Consider the following 20,415-nt stretch of genomic DNA (forward strand, 5'->3'; position numbering starts at 1 on the left):
CCTAAGTGGTCCTCTGCTTTTGAGAAAAAAAAAACTTTGCTGAATAATCCTTCTCTCTTTTCCCTACATATTTGAAATGTACTTTTATGAGATGTCAAATACCTATATGTTGCCAGCGCCATGTCTTCTTCTTCTTGGCTGTGTCTGCCTTTCATATGATAATATGACACAGTTTTATCATAAGGTTATACTTGAAGTTTGTGTGATCCATTTGCTCATAATTTCTTTTGTAGGACTCGGAGATCTTTTAAGGTTGTCCCTATGTAGATTTTAAATACTTATTTTAAGATGTAACATGAACCACTTTGTCTCTTTATTACCATTAGGGGTCTTGCAGATTAATATTTTGGGGTGACCTTGCCACACCTTCCCTGGTTCCTTTTGTCTCTAGAATTAAATTTAGGTGTTAAAATACTCCTTCCCATTCCCACTTGTGCCCTAGCCCTCATCCTTCCCTTCTTGATAGCTGGGAATTGAACCCAGGACCTTTCAGTCTGTCTGTTTTTCTTTTTAAAGATTTTATTTGTTTTTATGTATATTGGTAGTCTGCCTGCATGTATGCCAGTGTGAAGGTGCCAGATTCACTAGAATTGAAGTTACAGACAGCTGTGAGCTGCCATATGGGTGCTGGGAATTGAACCCAAGTCCTCTGGAAGAGCAGCCAGTGCTCTTTAACTGTTGAGCCATCTCTCCAGCCCTTAGTCTATATTTCTAAGCCTCTCGTTTCAGAGATTTCCATGTCCATCTTAAAGTGTGGACTATTTTCCACACATAGCCCCTAACCTGTAGTTGTTGGGTAGTCTGTCTGTTTGGGCTCATTTCATTTCCTTCTTGCCCTCCAAAGTGTTTTTCATAATGAAGACCTTCTTGACAACCTCCAGTTGTCAGAATGACCTCTCTCCACATTGACTCCATGAGCATCTGCTATAAAGGCTATTCATCTGCTAACTAATGCAGTATTACTTTGTGTAGCCTGCATGTTTGTATTAGCCAGGGTTGTCTAATTCTCTAAAGCAGTGATTCTCAACCTTCCTAATGCAGTAGCCTTTAGTATACAGTTCCTCATGTCATGGTGGCCCACCACTATAAAGTTATTTTTGTGGCTACCTCATAATGGTAATTTTGTTACTGTTGTGAATCATAATATAAATATCTGATATGCAGATAGTTTTGGGTAACCCCTGTGAAAGAGCTGTTTGACCCTCTGCAGGGGTCACGACCCACAGGTTGAGAACCACTGCTCTAAAGGAATAACAGACCTGATAAAAATGTGTGTGTGTGTGTGTGTGTGTGTGTGTGTGCATGAGAGCACGTGAGCACGCGTCTGTCTGTCTGTCTGTCTGTGTCTGTGTGCATGCTTGCTCTCAAATGCCATTTATTAGAGTGGTTTACAGGCTGAAGTCTGTCTGGGCAATCCAACAATTGCTAACTCCCAACAGAAGGCCACCAATTCAGTAGCTGTTCAGTCCATGGGCTGAAGGTCAGGAGTCCCAATCTGGTGCTGGAGTCTTGGAGGATTCCTAGAGAGCTTCTGTCTCCATGGGAAGCCTGAAGTGGTTCCTGAGACCAACACAGTAATGCCTCACCAACAGAACAGATTATGATTACTTTGCCAGGGAGAGTGAGGGCAAGCAGGAAAAAGGCGAAAAGTTCCTTCTTCCATGTGCTTTTATGTGGACAGCCACCAGAGGTGTGGCCCAGATTTAGAGTAACTCCCCTCGCCCCAGATGGGCCAATCAAGACATACCCAGTTGTTTAGGTTTCAGTTGATTCCAGATGTAGCCAAGTCGCTCACCATGGTTCGCATCACAGTCATGAGAAAATGCACAGACAGTAAGCTGAACTGAGATGTTGGGCGTGGCTTGAGCATATATGAAACCTCAAAGCCCACCCCCACAGAGACACACTTCCTCCAACAAGGCCACACCTCCTAATAGTGCCACTCTCTATGAGTTTATGGGGGCCAATTACATTCAAACCACCACAGCATCCAAGCCCCCGCCACATTCCTGCCCTAGAAATAAGCCCTAGCTCCTGCAGGGCCTCGCTAAGGCTTTCCTTTTCTCTTGTGAACAGCAGACCTCACGCAGTTCCCTCTCTTTTTGCTCATACTACCGTGGTTCCCAGTGCAGCTGGCTCGGGGCCACTGGCTTCTCCTGCACTCAGATGGCTCCCGAGGAGGAGCGTCTGGGTCTTGAGGGAGGAATGTGCTGAGCATGCCAGTGTGCAGCAGCCGAGTGAGCAGCTAATGGAGATTAATCCTCACCCCTGGGCCCTTACTCTGCTTTTGGTCATCATTAGCCTCTCGGAATCTTTCCCATGTCTCATCACTGCAGAGTGTTTCACGGTGCTCGGGATTCTGGGTAATCTCCCCACCTTAAATTAAGGCAGTCAAGAGGCCATCTGCTGTGCTCCAAGCCTGCAACTCCAGCGTCACTGTGTGTTGAAAACTGAGGAGGGCTCAGGGTGTTTTACCAGACTTCTGTACCAGTGTTTACGCCAGCCTAGCATCCTGGAGTTAGATTCTGTGTCCCTAGCTAGAAGCATGTATTCTTTGCCAGGCAAAACAAAACAGGGGTTAGCACCATGTAGTGAAATCTTTGTATTGTTTGTTTTTATTTGTTTTGTTGATTTGTTTTTTTGAGACAGGGTTTCTCTGTGTAGCCTTAGCTGTCCTGGAACTTGCTCTGTAGATCAGGCTGACCTTGAACTCACAGAGATCCACTTGCCTCTGCCTCCTTAGTGCTGGGATTAAAGACTACCAGGCAAACCTTTGGATTTTTATGAACAGGAAAATTAGGAAACAAAAAGAGGGTGTTAGCATTTAGGGTGCTCTCACTTCTGGTCCCGTGACCAGAGATTTCACCTCTAACTTAAGGAGCAGGTTAGGGAAGGCCTTGGGGTCAGGTGGGGACTGTAGCTGGCTCTGCTAAACCCCATCATACCCACAGTAAATACTGCTGCATTCTATCCAGCATATCACCCAAACTTTTCTTACATTTTTCGCTAAAGCAGCCCTTGAAATCAAGAAAACATTTTAATTTGCTGTTGATGGAAGGGTACATTGGGGATTTCCTTGGCCCAGAGTCCCAGAATGAGTGAATGCCACTTAAGTTTTATGTTTATTTAAAATCAACACAGTTCTCCTCCACTTCATGGAAAGCTTATTTAAGTGGCCGCCTTAGAAGTGTTTATATGTAGCTCATACACCCATCATTTTTCTCATAGAGTAAGTCTGCTCGGTGTAGGAACCCTCTGGCTTGTGTTTGCATTCCCTACGACCTCCACTCAGTGCTGAACACCTTATGGTTGTACAGTAAGCATTTGCTGAATGAATGAACAGACAAATAAAGAGGCTGAGTTCTTAACACTAAAATAGCCACCAAGTAGGCAGGAATCTGATGCCGTGAGTCTCCGGAGCTGGCAGCATCATACCCCAGGGGCAGCACCGGCTCAGCTCCTCTTCATGTTATGTCAAGCCTGATATTTAATAATTTAAAAAGCCAACCTTTCCCCGGTTTGGACTCAGTTGAGTGCACATCTAGCATCCTCTCCTAGTGTTGACATTTCCCCCTGGCTGGGACCCACTCGTACAACACTCTGCCCAGGGGCCCTGCAGGCCCCCAGACCCAGACGTACTACTAGGTCAGCTCCACAAGTGCTGTTCACAAAATCACAAAATCACACTGTCTTCTCCCCTACTGTTTCTATCATATTTTTTCCTCCTCTTGCTACTCTTCCCTGCCATTCTTTCCCCTCTGTGCTGCCCAGCCTCTCTTCTCTCAAGCCCAGCCTGGATGCCTCAGCAGTATTTACTTGCCCAGAGGTGCCAGTCGGTGCCCATCTAAACTAGTTTAACATGGACTGGGGGCTTGGTTTGCTGATTCAGTGTGGAGGTACCCTGTCACCATCTCAGGGCCGAAAGTCAAGATCCCTTGCCTGCCATTCTGGGAGTGAGATGGCTACATATGCATGGACAGCTTCCAGCCCAAACCTTCATTCCCTCTGACCTCATGTGGATCAGAGGTCTGCAAGTCTCAACTCTTCTTGTCATTTTCTACATAGCAGGAACTGACTGCTTGAGAGCATACCGTGTATCATTAGGCCTGGCACAGGCCCGCCACACAGCACAACTGAGTAAATGCTTCACTAGACCCCCATGATACAGCTATAGAGTGCCTACTGGGCACCATCAAGCTTCGGGCCTGGGAACGAAAGGCAAATGATACAGACTACTATGAGCCCCAGGAGCCCACAGTCTTGTAGGAAAGACATATTCAACTAATCCTTTACAATGAGAACTCAGGAATCACAGCACACATGAGGAGCTCAGAGTGAGAGTTTAGAAAAGCCCTGATTTTAAAGGATGAATAGGAATTAAGTGAAGGGCACGTAGGAAAATGCTTAAGAGCATTCTAGGCAGAGGAAATGGATGGATGGATGGATGGATGGATGGATGGATGGATGGATGGATGGCAGTAGGGAAGGAGGACAGTGGATGGATTGAGTGGATAGAGCTGAATTCAATGGCAGAATAGTGCAGAATATTCTGTCTGACATCAGGAAACAGGTGGCTGAATCAGGGTATCTTGCTACAGTGCATGGATGGTGGTGATGGTGGTGGTGGTGGTGGTAGCGGTGGTTGCCCCACCTTGGTTCTGATGGTCCCATGATGCCAAGGTTGGCATATACTCCCAGAAACGAGGTAGAATGAGTGCAACAGCCTCCTCTGCCAGGCAAGGACAACACTAAAACTACAGTAAAACCCTTCAGCTCCATGGTACACCAGTCCTTCCAATCCCAGGCCACTCACCCAAGGCTCTTCTCCTCACCCAGATGAGCGGGAAGTTGTTCAGAAGAAGACCTTTACGAAATGGGTCAACTCCCACCTGGCTCGAGTGTCCTGCCGTATCAGCGACCTCTACAAGGACCTTCGGGATGGGCGCATGCTCATCAAGCTTCTGGAGGTGCTTTCCGGAGAGATGCTGGTAAGCCCCTCCCAGCCTGTGCTGATGCCATCAACCCCTCTTCAGGAAAGGCATTTGCAGAGGGTTTCCTCAGCCCTCCAGGGTTCCTCCCTGTTCCTCTTCGAGGTTCCAGAACAATGTCAAGGGTCTCTGTGGCTGACTGGCTTCTCTGACTTCTTCCCAGATTGTCTTGCTCGCTTCTGACCACTCCCACCTCTTTAACCTTCAGGTTCATTCCAGAAGCTATGCAGGGCTTTGCCATTCTCACTGGGGTCTGGGCAATCTGGAGCTGGAATGCATGGGTCTAGATGTATGAGCTGCTGGAGAAATTGGCGTTCCTCTTGGAACCAAGGGGAAAGTATGGAAGAAAGTTTGCTGTGTACTTTGTCACAGGTCCAAGTGGAAGCCTGTTAGGGGGCCTCTTGGTTGTCCCTGCCCAGCATTGTGATGGGTGAGGGTGTATGCTTTACTCTGTCACTTTTTTGTGACGTTGGGCATATCGGGTAGGATCTGCTTTGCCTCTACTTCCTCCATGTATAGAATGAGGTGTTGTGAGACCCTCGGGGCCTGAGTGAAAAAGCACCGTGTTCTTCCATCTTGCAGTCCAGACTGTAGCTCTTGCCTTTTTAGCCCACACTGAAACTCCACTTGAAAGAGTTGCTCCAGGATCCCTTCAAAAGACAGTTTACAGGCCAAGCTGGTAAAGTGTTTGAGGACGGGAGTCTGACCCTCAGGATGCACATGGGAGAGCTGGGCATGGTGGCATGCGTGCTTTTGTAATCCCAGCACCCAGGAGGTAGATACTGGGCAATTCCTGGGACTCCCTGACAGCCAATACAGCCTACTTGGCAAGTTCCAGATCAGTAAGAGACTGTCTCAAAACAAACAAACAAAACAAAAATGGTGAGCAGTAACTGAAGAATGACACCCAAGGCTGTCCTCTGGCCTCCATATGTACACACGCCTACATATCTGCTCACGCATGCATATTTACCCACCCCTTGGGTTCTGTCTGGGGTATGCAGGGGAGGAAGAAGATTTGGTGGGGATGCGGAAATTGTCAACCAACAGTCTGAAAAACCATTCTTATTATTGACTAGCTGTGAGTGCTTGAGACAGGAACCTTGTGAATTTTGCTAAAAGGAAAGAGGTGATGGAGAGATTGCCCACCAGTTAAGCACTGGCTACTCTTATAGAGGACATAGTTTCAATTCCAAGTACCCATATGGCAGCCTATAGCTCCAGTTCCAGGGTATCTAATGTCCTCTTCTGGACTCCGTGGCCACTGCGTGCACGTGGTGTGCTGACATATAGGCAGGCAAAACACCCATAAACATAAAACTGAAAACAGATAAATGTAAACAAAGAAAAGTGTCAGGAGTGACTGTGGAACCTGGAATTTGATCAGGAAGATGAAAGGTAGAGCCAATGGCATCAGCTGATACAGGTTGCAGCCACCTGTGGTGTGACTGTGAAGACCCTTCATGCCCATGAGGCCATTGCTGTCCCTTAGCCAAGACCCACCAAGGGCAAGATGCGCATCCACTGCCTGGAGAACGTGGACAAAGCCCTGCAGTTCCTCAAGGAGCAGCGCGTGCACCTGGAGAATATGGGCTCCCATGACATCGTGGATGGCAACCACCGCCTGGTCCTCGGCCTCATCTGGACCATCATCCTCCGGTTCCAGGTGGGTCCTGTGGGTGGAAGAACTGAGGGGATCTCGCAAAGCTGGTCAGCAGGAACAAGAACCTTACAAAATGCTGACTAGAGTGTGATTATGTGCATCTAGGGAGGCTAGAAGCCCACCCTATGGAACAGTGATCATGGGATGGAGGACCTACATTCTGTACCATCCCAAAGTACTAAAGCTAAGGACAGCTATAGTCTTTTGGAGCGGGGGAAATAGAAGTTGACTTGTAGCTAGATTGGAGTCTGCTATAGGACTGTTTTTTTGTCCCATCACCCTTTATGTGTAACTTCTTTGTGTTTGAAATAATACGGTTCAGAAATTGCAAAAATAGTGCAGAAAAAACCCTCTGTTTCTACTTAAAAAAAAAAAAACAAAAAAAGATTTTATTTATTTATTACGTATACAACATTCTGCTTCCATGTATATCTGCACACCAGAAGAGGGCACCAGGTCTCGTAACGGATGGTTGTGAGCCACCATGTGGTTGCTGGGAATTGAACTCAGGACCTACGGAAGGGCCGTCAGTGCTCTTAACCTCTGAGCCATCTCTCCAGCTACTGTTTCTACTTTTTAAACTAGAAACATTTTTTTCATCTAAAATTCAAGGTTCTCTCCTTGGTCCTCAGCCTCTGCCTTAGGAGGTGATGCTGTCCATATTCAAGGCGTGTCTTCTTCCCTTAGTTAACCACATTTGGACACACCATACCCAGAAGTGTGCTTTAGTGGTCTGCTAGCTCAGTGCAACCATGTTAACAATATCACCCAACATTCATGTTGTTACACACTGTGAGGCATTGTACCTTCAATGGGAAGGTGTCAGGGTATCTTGTCAGTTCTCAAACTCCTTTTAGAGGTGTCTGACTAATGTTGTCCCCACTGATATGAGGTGCCATTCTGGTTGACTGAGGCAAAGAAGTAGGTAACTAGGACCTAAGACCTTAGGGTGTGGGGTGCTGTAGGGAAGAGTGCAAAGGGAATGAGTCTTCCCAGGAAAGCAGGAAGGCAGTTACTCTTCTCTTTCTTTTTCTGCCACTCCCAGATTCAGGACATTGTTGTCCAAACTCAAGAAGGTCGTGAGACACGCTCAGCCAAGGACGCTCTGCTCTTGTGGTGCCAGATGAAGACAGCAGGGTGTGTATGCTCTGGAAACCTGCCATTACTTGTTCCCTATTGGGCACTTCCCCCAGGACTGTGGTTCGCAACCTTCCTAATGCTGTGACCCTTTCTTTAGCGCAGTTCTCTGATGTTGCCTTGACCCCCAACCATGAAAAATTTTTGTTGCTACTTTGTAACTATAATTTTGTTACTGTTATGATATAAATATTTGATGTGCCGGATATCTGATATGTGACCCTGTGAAAGGGTCATTCAACCAGCTCCCCCCGCCCCCACAAACCACTGCCGTAGGAGCTGCCATTCCCCAAGGGGCGCAAGACACCAGTCCCCAGAACTATAGCAGCTTTGGTACAATTGATTCAAGTCTGCCCTGACCTGGACGTCAAGATCCCTTTCCAAAGTCACTGTGGTCAGACTGCAGAGCCTGTTGAGTTATGAGCCACAGTTAAGGAGGGGGTCGGGGGTCTTTGTGTGGCTTATCTGTGTGTTCTTATGTTGAAGCAGCTAAGATGGGACAGGTCTGTCCCTCTCCTGGCATGTGGACCCTCAGCTCAGGTGCTTGTTTGGGATCTCAAGAGAATTTGTTTCTTAGTCTTATTGTTTTCCCTGAATGCAGCTACCCCCATGTCAACGTCACCAACTTCACCTCCAGCTGGAAGGATGGCCTGGCCTTCAACGCCCTAATACATAAACACCGGTAAGGGGAGCCTTGGTGTGTGTGGGGGGGTTTGATACCTTAACTAGAGGCCAGAGGCCAAGGTGGGGGATGGTGTTGCCTGCTGCTTCTCCTCTTATCCTTGGCCTTCCAGCACTCCTGCTTCCTTCACTCATACTACTGCTGTTTCCTTACAAACCGGTGCTCACAGCTGCCTTGTCTCTTGCTCTCGTGTCTCATTCCTTTTGCCTGTCTTTCCAACTCCCCACGTCTGTCTAGCATGCTTGCTTCATGCTGCAACTGTCTGTATGTGGGACCACCATGGCCACTCCATCTTAACAGTTCAGCCCTTGTCCCCAGGCCTGACCTCATCGACTTTGACAAGCTGAAGGATTCCAATGCCCGGCATAACTTGGAGCATGCATTTGATGTGGCTGAACGCCAGCTGGGCATCATCCCACTCCTTGACCCTGAAGGTGAGCCACGCCCGCTTTACTCCCTCCCAGGGCTGGTCCAGGTGTCTGGTGAGCTACGGGCATGGAGATGTTGGGGCTAAGTCAGGCCCTGCTGTGCTTCTCAGTGGCAAGTAGGTTTTTAGCAGACACCTGACTTATGGGGAAGGTCTTTGGGGCCTTGGATCCTCCTTCATTCTGCTTTTGTAGTTTATGGTCCCAATGTAGATCTATCAATCACTGTCTCAGGTCAAAGGCCTCTGCTCAGTTTTTTGCTTCTTCTAGGACTCACTTTGTAACTGAAGCTGTCCTTGAACTCCTGCCTCTGACACTGCACCTAGCTACTCCTCCATTTTGTGCCCTGTTGGTTGTCATTTGGTGCCTATGATTGAACTTCATGATGGAGAAAGATGGGCTAAATGCTAGAAGCATGGCTTTCCTGGGCTCCAGTTTTGGTATTGAGAATGTACTGTCTCCCTCTTACAGATGTCTTCACAGAAAACCCAGATGAGAAATCCATCATCACCTATGTGGTGGCGTTTTATCACTACTTCTCCAAGATGAAGGTGCTGGCAGTGGAGGGCAAGCGAGTTGGCAAGGTATCAAGCTGTTTGTTTGCCGCCCCAGGCCTTGAGTGTGAGTTCCCTGACTATCCTAAAAGTCTTGTGTTTGGGCCTCTAGCTGCACTTTTGTGTGTAGATCACCACCCCCCCCTCTAAGTTCCCTGGGAATCCCTCAGGCTGACTCCAAAGAACATCCATGTCTGTCCTGACCGGCAACAGCCCAGGTCAGAGTCCGTAGTCTCCTGGAGGCCCATGTCTCCCAGACAATCCCCCAGGAGGCACCACAGGCTCTTAATTTGTTCTGTTGATTGTGGCATCAGACCTCGAAGGCTTCCACAGTACACCAGGAGCACATTCCTCGGGGCAGAGTGCCATGCATGGTTCTTTCTCCTGCTGGTTCCTCAGCTCCTCAGGAGTAGACAGGTCTCTGTGTTCCTCCTGTTTCACAAAGGCTGCCTGGATGCCCTTGATTCCTAATAAGCAGTTTGGAATAAACACAGTGCACAGGGGTTCCTGCCCAGGCAGTTGTGGCCAAAACAGCAAACTTCAGGTTCAGTGAAGATTCTGTCTCAAAACCTAGAGCAGACAGTGACTGAGGAGGACTCCAACCTCTAGGGGCTGGTATCCTGGCTCAGCAAACTTACTGACCTTCTATAACAGTGGTTCGCAGCCTTCCTAATGCTGCAACCCTTTAGTACAGTTCCTCATGATGTGGTGACCCCTGATCATAAAATTATTTTGTTGCTACTTCATAATTGTAATTTTGCTACTGTTATGAATCATAATATAAATATTTGATATGTGACCCCAAGGGGGGGGCATGAACCACAGGTTGAGAACCACTGTTCTATTGGATTAAAAGAGGAGGAAGCTGTCACTGGACCTCAGCACAGTCAGTGCAGGAGAGGACTTCACCCACTTCTCATCCATTCCTTTAGCAATGTGGGCTCTCTGGGAACAAACCCAACCCAGAACACTAACAGCTTGAGCGACACAAGAGCCCCAATGTAGTTCACACCAATGATAGGTCTCATTGGTGGCATTTCCCTTCTAATGAGAATGAGTAACAAGGCGACTCCCTAGGTCATTGACCACGCTATCGAGACCGAGAAGATGATTGAAAAGTACAGTGGGCTAGCCTCAGACCTGCTCACCTGGATTGAGCAAACCATTAACGTCCTGAACAGCCGCAAGTTTGCCAACTCATTGAGTGGTGTCCAACAGCAGCTACAGGCCTTCAGCACCTACCGTACCGTGGAGAAGCCACCAAAGTAAGGCCCTGACACGCAGGAGGGTGGTCAGTCCTCGGGAGCTGAAAAAGTCAGGAGCTGGGGGTTGGGCCCTATAAAGTCTGTCTATCTACCAGGTACATCCTTGAGTTCCATAGCTGGGCATCTGCCATCTGCTTCATGTCTTACTTGGCCACCCCATGTCAATGCCATCCACCTTACTGATACCAATGAGTAACTTTTGCTTGTAGACAAAGAAAGTGCTTTTCTAGACTCCCAAGGCCAACTGAGGAGCCGTTTCAGGCTTCTTTGGAGAGCCAGGGCCCTTGGTGCATCTGTTGCCTGAGCTCTGGGTTTCTTTTCAGGTAATGACCTCTGTATCATCAGCCCAAGCGCCCTGTGCTGGTCCTTGCGATCATCAAGTATATCCATCTTTCTCCATGCCTTTATTCATCAGCAAAGCTCTAAGCCTGCTTCTTAGGAGCTCTGCCCCACCCCACCACATATGTGCACACATATGTGCACACATGCGAACATGTCACCATGCACACACTTGTGCATGCATGTATAATGAACATAAACATGTACATATATAACCACACACACAGTTATGCAGGCACATACACATACAGCCATGTACATATGTACATACACATATTCACAACCATGCAACACATGTACATGAACACATGTACACACGTGTGGGTACTCATAGGTATACAGGTACAAGCACACATATGCACGGATCTCCAAATATGCACACATGTACATTCGCACACACATGTACAGATCAGGAATTGCAGGCTCTCTGCTAGTAGTTTGTCTGCCTCTGAAGAAAGGCTTCTAGGTCGTCAGTGATGCCCTCTTTTTCTTCCTCCTCCAGTCTCATCTCACAATTCAAGTCTCTCAAGTAGTGGAAATGAGACACTAAGCCCAGGATGTTCTGTAACTCTGGATCTGGTTCGTGGTCTGACACTAACCCACTTTTAAAGTCCTAAGTTCAATACTGATACCTTAAGGTGCAGTATACAAGGGTGTTGTTTCTTACCTGTGCTTACCACAGGGCTTCAGGGCCTAAGGTCTCCTGAGCACTCTGGGCACTGAGGTGCACTAGGCACACAGATGATTCCTCCCTCAACGCTGTGTTTAGGAGTAGAAGTGGGTAGTCTCGTGTTACATGAAGAAATGTGGAAGTGCACCATTCCTTGGGCCTTGTCCTCTGCACCCACAAAGCCCTTGAACAAGGGGCCTTCCTGGCCCCTTGAACACATCTGGCTGATAGGACTTGGGAGAGTGGCTAATTGAGACTGGGGTAAAAGTTGCTTTCCCTGCCTATGTTCTTGAGGGAGTAAGCTGCTTCTGAGGTTTTATTGACTAAAACAATTTGTCTGAAAAACCTTCGTTTGTGTGGGACAGAGAAGGGTTTCTTTGTGTGGGTTGGTAAAACTTGGTGTTTATTGGAATTACCAGAATATTCCAGTTAGCCAGTCCCTATGGAAGCAAATGAATGTTCTGATAGCCATAGCATTTTCTCTGAATTGAGCTGTAAAGATGCAGATTCGTATCTGATCTCTGCCAGTGAGAATGACAGTTGTCTTAGCAGCAAGCAGACCTGCCTTGTGTCTTTCCTTCTTTGTTTTTAGGGGAAGTGTGCTTTGCTTTCCAAGATCCAGGGTGTCAGAGTTTCCATATTGATTGCAGTAAACTGTCAGTGGGGACCTCAATACCAGTATCCCTAATTCTCTTCCCCACAGGTTTCAGGAGAAGGGGAATCTGGAAGTCCTCCTGTTCACCATCCAATCCCGGATGAGAGCCAACAATCAGAAAGTGTACACGCCCCACGATGGGAAGCTAGTGTCTGACATCAACCGGGTACCGTGGCAGTGTCAATTGCCCCTCTGAGTTCCTGAGGAGGATATGGGGAGTGGTCACGAGGCTAGACCAGGCCACTTTATTTGGCATTAATGACATGCTGCCTATTTAGGAGAGTCATTTGACTGTGTCAGTAAGCATTCAGACTCTACTCCCCGCTCCTCATATGTCAGTCTCTTTAGGTACCTACAATCATTGTTTGGGGCCATTTTTTGGTAGCCCATCCTCTACCTAACCTTGAGTTTATCTTGGAGTCTAGAATGGTAATTACTTATGACAGAGGGGAAGCGCCGTGTGACATTTCAGAGGTTTGGAGACTTAGCACCATCTGGAAGCTCTATTAGAATGGACTTGCATCTACGGAGGTGGAAACCGTTATATTATCAAGCAAGTGTCTAAGGCAGGCTAAGGGAAGGTGCAGCTGGGAAGTCTGACTGGTCTGGCCCAGACAAAAATCAAAGGATGTTACCAAACTTTAATCTGCTACCACCTTACTCTGTAGTGGCAGGATCTCCCTGGATACATCCAGTCATCAAGTATCAGGTGAAAGCAACAACTCCAAGCCCACATAATCTCCCTGTTCCCCAAGAATTCTCCTCTGCCCCATGCAGGCCTGGGAGAGCCTGGAGGAAGCAGAATACCAGAGGGAGCTGGCCCTGAGGAGCGAGCTCATTCGACAGGAGAAACTGGAACAGCTGGCGCGGCGCTTCGACCGAAAGGCTGCCATGAGAGAGACGTGGCTTAATGAAAACCAGCGCCTCGTGACCCAGGTAAGGAGGCACACTGTGTGTGACAGGAGAGGGCAAGCGCTTTAGACCGCTGATCTCAATGGAACAGTCTCAGCAGCAGCCAGATAAGCCCCTCCTCAGCCTTGCAGGTGTCTGGCTGGATCTAAAAACTTACATCTGAAGAGAAACCCTAGGATATATTAAATCTCTCTATGTCTCACTGTCTGCCTCTTGCTCTTATTAGGGGTCCAACCCTGGACCTTGCAACACAAAAAGCAAGCATTCCACCACTGAGTTCTGCTCCCAACCCATATGAAGTCCTCATTTTAGACCAGAGCCTCACATACTAGAACAGCTCCCCTGCCAATGTGTCTTGTGTTTGCTATAGCATCAACAGACCCAGAAGTCAGAGTTGACATTAATGATTCTTCCCTGGAAACATGCTTAAATCCGGGAGTGTGCCTTTGATTTCTTAGCCTCCAGGACTGGGACATATTTCACTGGCTAACAGTGAACCCTGGGGCTGATTCTCCATCAGAGCATCTGTTCCCTCCCACTTAGAGCTTAGAATCAAATTAAATTCTGTCTGTTAAGGGGATAGTGAGTGTTCTAAGAGCATTGGAGAGTGTATGTGCGCCCCAGATAGTGTGTGGGTAAACCATCTGTTTGCATCGATGTGGCATGCACCCCGCCTGCCTAGAAATGGACAGAGCCTCTCAAGGCAGGGTGGAAGTACCAGCAGGTCACCAGAGGATTCTGTAATGAACACATAGCCTCACCTGCTTGTGTGGCACAGAGAGTCAAATTGGGGGCATTTAGGGGCACTTGGGAGACATCTAGAAACTGCTCTGACAAGACAGGCAGCAGCGATAATGCCTTTGCAGAAATGTCCTGTTCCCATCTAGCAGCTGTGCTCCAGGGACCCACTGTGCTGAGCCCAGAGGAATCTAGCTGAGCTGCTGTTTTGTTTGTTGTTGTTTTTCCTCCTTGGGGGCAGGATAACTTTGGGTATGACCTGGCAGCTGTGGAGGCCGCCAAGAAGAAGCACGAAGCCATTGAGACTGACACAGCTGCCTACGAGGAGCGGGTGAAGGCCCTGGAGGATCTGGCCCAGGAGCTGGAGAAAGAGAATTACCATGACCAGAAGCGCATCATGGCCCGGAAGGACAACATCCTCCGTCTGTGGAGCTACCTGCAGGAGCTGCTGCGGTCCCGGCGCCAGAGGCTCGAGGCCACCCTGGAGCTGCAGAAGCTCTTCCAGGACATGTTGCACAGTATCGACTGGACGGATGAAATGAAGGTGGGCCTCAGGCTGCCCGTGCCACACCCCACACCCCACACCCCGCAGCCCATTATAGTCAGCATGCACTATCTTACATACCTGCCCTCAGGTCATATCTCTAAGTCACAATGGGGAAAAGACAAAGATGTTCACAATATCCCAGTAACACAGGAATTAGAAGAGATATGTGTTAATGGGAAGCCCAGAGACTCCAGCTCCAAGCAAGTGGGATTTGACTCTGGTTAGAATCCAGACCCCTCTGCACAGGGGAACCAAAGAAGTTTGAATTCCCTCCCTCTGCTCCTGGAGGTCTCGGGTGAAAGTAAGCATGAAATTGACCATGGGCTTTCTAAAAATAAACATGCCCAGGCTCCAGACCTTGAAAGGGATGATATGGATGTGTGTGAAACTTGAGCTTTTGTAGGACATTCCATGGAAGATCCCTGAAGGCACCCTCTGCAGCAGGCGCCTCCCTGTTGTCTTCACTTCCCCTGACTAAGATGCACACACACTCTCTGGAGGTGTCCTTTCTCCTCACTTGTCGCTGTCCGTTGCCAGGCTCACATCTTGTCTGCTGAATTTGGGAAGCACTTATTAGAGGTTGAAGACCTGCTTCAGAAGCACCGGCTAATGGAGGCCGATATTGCCATCCAAGGGGACAAAGTGAAGGCTATCACAGCAGCCACCCTGCAGTTCACTGAGGGGAAAGGTGAGGCCAAGAATGCCCCTCTGTTGAGGCCTCTGATGCTAAACCCCACCCTTGGGGCGGGCCCTCCCCCTTGGGTATACCACCTTTAGAGTTCTGCCTCTTTCCTCAGGTGATATTGTACAAAACTTGAAGGGTAGCAGCGGTCTCCTGACCAGCTGTTTCGGAAGCCCATAATTAGAAAGATGTCCATGAGATGGCATCTGCCCTCTGTTCTTTTTGCTAGTGTCTGAGACTGTGTTTCTAGTTTCTAGTCTTAAATAAGAGAATTCATTACCTCCTGAAAATCTGTAACTGAGTTTTTTTAGATCTCATGTCCTGTTGTCCATTTCTAAGAACCGACTCAACTTTTAATCTCCCTTATTCCTGAAATTTAGTGGGAACTAATCTGGCCTGTCCTCCAAGTAACTGAGAATCCATGCATCCAATCCCAAAAGACCTTGAAGGGCTGGAGACATAGCTCAGTGGTAAAGCATTTGCCTACCACACACAAGGTCACTACAAGACCCTGAGAGATGGAAGCTTTAGGATTGTGTGGCAATTGGACCTGAAACTTGCCAATAAATCAATCCCTTCCCTTTCTTCATCTTCCTCCTCCTATTCCTCCAGGGTACCAGCCTTGTGACCCACAGGTCATCCAGGACCGTGTCAGTCACCTGGAGCAGTGCTTCAGTGAACTAAGCAACATGGCAGCTGGACGGAAGGTGCAGCTGGAGCAATCCAAGCGACTCTGGAAGTTCTTCTGGGAGATGGATGAAGCCGAAAGCTGGATCAAGGAAAAGGAGCAGATCTACTCCTCCCTGGACTATGGCAAGGATCTGACCAGTGTGCTCATCTTACAGCGCAAGCACAAGGCCTTTGAGGACGAGCTCCGTGGGCTGGATGCCCATCTGAAGCAGATCTTCCAGGAGGCTGAGGGTATGGTTGCCCAAAAGCAGTTTGGACATCCACAGATCGAGAACCGTGTCAAGGAGGTGTCGGCCCAATGGGACCACCTGAAGGAGCTGGCCGACTTTCGAAAGAAGGACCTGCAGAATGCGGAGAACTTCTTCCAGTTCCAGGGTGATGCAGACGACCTGAAGGCCTGGCTGCAAGATGCTCACCGGCTGCTCTCTGGGGAAGACGTAGGGCAAGATGAAGGTGCCACACGAGCCCTGGGAAAGAAGCACAAGGAGTTTCTAGAGGAGCTGGAGGAGAGCCGCGGGTTGATGGAGCACTTGGAGCACCAAGCCCAGGGCTTCCCCGAGGAGTTCCGAGATTCCCCAGATGTAACGAATCGTCTACAGACCCTCAGGAAGCTCTACCAGCAGGTGTTGGCCCAGGCAGAATTACGTGGACAGAGGCTGCAGGATGCCCTGGACTTGTACACGGTGTTTGGGGAGTCAGATGCCTGTGAGCTCTGGATGAGCGAGAAGGAGAAGTGGCTGAACCAGATGGACATCCCGAACACACTAGAGGACCTGGAGGTTGTACAGCACAGGTCAGAGAGGCTCAGCCTTTGCTCACCTTCCAACTCTAGAGCCATCAGGGGTCTCTGAGAGACCAGTGCTTAAAGTGCAGGCATCAGGAGTTGAGTTCTGTTCTGACCGGGGTCGGGGGATCCCAATACTTCACCCACTGGGGCCTTCATAATCCTGAGACAAAGGACATTTTTCTTGGTTCAGTTGTTTCTCAGCCATAGCAGCCTCTGCTCAGATGAATTCTGAGCATGGATCACATGGGAAATAGAGGCACTGTGTACATGGGGCCTGAGAGGCTGGGACTCTGTCATCTCTAACTCTCAATGCTAGTCCCTAAGCCAGAGAACTCCAAGGGACCACAGACACCAATTTATAAACCACAGGTTTCTGAGGCTACTTTCATTTCCTGTATTCTGATTCCATCAGCACCCTGGATAGGGGTCTGGGGCAAGTTCATCCTTGGCGGGGGTGGGGGTGGGGGTGTGATCTTGCTCAATGGGGTATGGATGCTCAGGCTGAGGTGGGTGGTTGGTTCTAAGGCCGTAGATGGAGGGGTCCTCCTGCTATGACTAGGGGACATGATCAGGCCGTAGATGAATGGGGTGTTCAGGCTATGGAGGGGTCTGTGGGTGGAGGAGTGGTCAGGTGATGGAGAGGAGGTGTGTTCCAGCTGTGGATGGGGGCAACTGTTCAGGCTTTGTAGCATCTCATCAGCCTAGCATGTAATACAAGCATCATGGAGCAGGAGGAGCTACTCCCAGGAGTGGTGCCAAAGTGGCCCTACACTGATGCCAGAGCAGTGATTCTCAGCCTTCCTAATGCTGCCACCCTCTAATACAGTTTTTCATATTGTGCTGATCCCCGATCATAAAATGATTTTTGTTGCTACTTCATAACTGTAATTTTGCTATTGTTAATGAATTGTGAAAGGGTTTCTCGGCCTCCAGGAGTCTCAACCTACAGGTTGAGAACCACTGTGCTAGAGGATGCTTGACTCCTGCCAGGAAAAGTTGGCCTTCCTCCCTCAGCAGCCCTCCCTTACCCATCCGGGGAATGAAGCATCAGACTAAGGAGGAATGCCTTCAGCCAGCATTTCTGGGTAGCAGAAGTAGGGTAGAACAGCAACCAAGACAATGGAGGTATGGCAGATAGTCCTTGGGGTGACTGACTTCTTTGCCAACCCCAACACTATAACCCCTTTACAGCCGCTCTGCTTCTTGCTTTTCTGTGGCGCTCTTACCTGTAAAGAGCTGTCTCCTAACTTGGTCCACAGACACCAAGACACAAGATTGAACCCACTGAACCAAAAATTAGGGTGTAGCAGCCTGTGTGCCTCCCCTGAACAAAACACTCAGGATGTGGACTGAGGAAGTAATGGCTACACATCTGGAGACTGGGAACCACTGGAGCCTGGTGGTTCCAGTGCCACTCACTGCTCCTCATGTTCTCCGTCCATATCAGGTTTGACATCCTGGACCAGGAGATGAAGACTTTGATGGCTCAGATCGATGGTGTGAACCTTGCTGCCAACAACCTGGTGGAGAGTGGCCACCCACGCAGCGGGGAAGTGAAGCAGTGTCAGGATCGCCTGAACAAGAGGTGGGGAGTGGGCAAGGCTTAGGTCTGGCGGTGGGGTTCTCTGTGCACCTGCCACGCACCTAGGGAAATGGCCCAGGCTTTAAATGTTCCTATCTTTCTCTGCCAATCTAGTATTGGCTAGTATTGAGGCTACAGTAGCAAGGGGGAAAATCTATGCTGCTGTCAGCATCATGGAGAAGAGTGCTGTGTCTTGAGGAGGAGGGCGGGTGTCCGTGCACCTGTGATGAAAGGGACATTCCACGTGTGCAGACAGTTAGTCGGTCACGTGGTACTTTGCCATATTTCCCCAGACATTCCTGGACATGGGAAATTGCTTTTGGGAGTTCTTAAGTACTGTCCATAAAAGAATGTCCCTGCCTGTGCCAAAATGCAGCACCGATAATAAGACTGGCCTGAGTGAAGGGAATTAGCAGAGAGCCTTGAGCAAGCTTCATGGTTGGAACAAAAAGCAGGCCCTGAGGAGCCTTTAGAGAGAGCTGCTTTCAGAGAAGGGCATAATTGCTCATTGGTTCCTGGAGGATCTTTGAGGACACGGCAAACGCTTGCATCCTTTGCTTTTACCTGGACCCCCGCACGTGCAATGCCACATGCTCACTCCCTCCTCCTAACACTGACTGGCCCCTTCCATGGGCATGTGCATGAGCTTTAGTCTGCACCTAAGGCTGTTCAGAAGGTAGACTTAGGGAATAGTCAGCTGTAAAGAAACTGTGAGGACTTTTGAGAGCCTGTTGGAAACCCCAAGCTGAAAGGGATGGTGTGGAGCCACTGGAATGGGGCTGGCCATCTCAGCATTCAAGGCTGGGGCCTGCAAGTCTGATATTAAGTCAAAGAAGGATGCCTCTTTATTAGACTTATAGGTACTGTCTATGTGTGAGAGTGGGAGAGGGGGAGAGAGAGAGAGACAGAGAGAGACAGAGACAGAGAGAGAATGTTTTGGAGCTGCTTTTTTGTTGTTTTTGTTTTTGTTTTGTCTTTTTGTTTTTCAAGACAGGGTATCTCTGTGGCTTTGGAGGCTGTCCTGGAACTAGCTCTTGTAGACCAGGCTGGTCGGAGCTGCTTTTTAAGTGAAGCAATTAGATCAGTTTAAGCCAGAGAAGCTTCCAGGCAGGAAAAACTTGCTAACTATGCAATGCATTGTAGACACACATGCTGCCCTTTACAAAGACTAAGTCGGAGCTCCAGTGGTGCAATCGGTTAGCAGTTAGCACAGTACTTACGCAAAGGCTAAGCCACACCTCACCCACCTCAACTGAAAACTTCAAGGAGGTTCCCGTTCTTAGGTTAGAGAAGAGCCGAGGTGCAGAATGATGAGGCAGTCTCCATTAAGTCTAAGAGTAGAGAGGCCTGAAAGCCATCCAGTCCAGCAGAGACCGGAAGGCCACTTTTTTTACCACTTAGCTTCCCCCACTTGGGACCAGTTCCTTCGGTTAGAATGTTTGGACTGATGTTGAATGGTGGAAATCTGTCTCCTTGGAATCTTGACACATTGATCCTGGCTCAGCCCCTCAGAGACACCCTGGTTCATCTCACATCCATTCTGCACCCCCACCATGGGGCCACTTCCCCACCTCTGTTCCTCTCTGTCAATGTGATTATTCTTCCAACTGTGTATTCCAAATCCTGGCCATGCTTAACCCAGGCCAGGCTCATTTTTCAGTTGAAAAATACCCCTGCCTTCCTTTTTACTAGTTCTGAGCTTTGCATCCTACCTTGTGTTTAGTCTTCAAAGATTTACTAATTTTTGTGTGTATGAGCCTGTGTGTATGTATATATATGTACCATATTCACACCTGTTCCCTCGGGGGTCAGAAGAGGGAATACTATTCCATGGAATTGGAGTTCTACACGGTTGTGAGCTGCCATGTAGGTGCTGGAAACTGAGCTCGGGTCCTCTGCCAGAGCAGCCAGTGCTCTTAACCACTGAGCCATCTCTCCAGGCTCTCTTACTTTGCATTTATAATTAACAGTTCTGAAATGCTCAACACCAGAAATACCTTACTGGAAATGTGTCATTAGGCAGTTTGTCACTGTGTGAACACCACAGAATGTGCTGAAATAACCTCAGGGGCATAACCTCCTACATGCCTGGGCTATGT

At 48.7% G+C, this 20,415-nt stretch overlaps 1 protein-coding gene across 1 annotated transcript in view; it reads left to right on the top strand.

Moving 5' to 3' along the window:
* The window catches only part of Sptb (spectrin beta, erythrocytic), a 70,283-nt gene that overhangs the window by 15,774 nt on the left and 34,094 nt on the right, over positions 1-20,415 (top strand). Inside the window, exons 2-14 of the mRNA XM_035445724.1 lie at positions 4,837-4,988; positions 6,481-6,654; positions 7,697-7,788; positions 8,390-8,470; positions 8,789-8,904; positions 9,367-9,479; positions 10,527-10,714; positions 12,427-12,544; positions 13,156-13,314; positions 14,270-14,572; positions 15,113-15,263; positions 15,870-16,740; positions 18,182-18,319. Coding sequence (XP_035301615.1) covers positions 4,837-4,988; positions 6,481-6,654; positions 7,697-7,788; positions 8,390-8,470; positions 8,789-8,904; positions 9,367-9,479; positions 10,527-10,714; positions 12,427-12,544; positions 13,156-13,314; positions 14,270-14,572; positions 15,113-15,263; positions 15,870-16,740; positions 18,182-18,319 — 2,656 coding nt within the window. The remainder of the gene's footprint in view (positions 1-4,836; positions 4,989-6,480; positions 6,655-7,696; positions 7,789-8,389; positions 8,471-8,788; positions 8,905-9,366; positions 9,480-10,526; positions 10,715-12,426; positions 12,545-13,155; positions 13,315-14,269; positions 14,573-15,112; positions 15,264-15,869; positions 16,741-18,181; positions 18,320-20,415) is intronic.

Source organism: Cricetulus griseus, chromosome 5 (genome assembly GCF_003668045.3).
Source record: "Cricetulus griseus strain 17A/GY chromosome 5, alternate assembly CriGri-PICRH-1.0, whole genome shotgun sequence".
NCBI classification, from domain to species: Eukaryota; Metazoa; Chordata; class Mammalia; order Rodentia; family Cricetidae; genus Cricetulus; species Cricetulus griseus.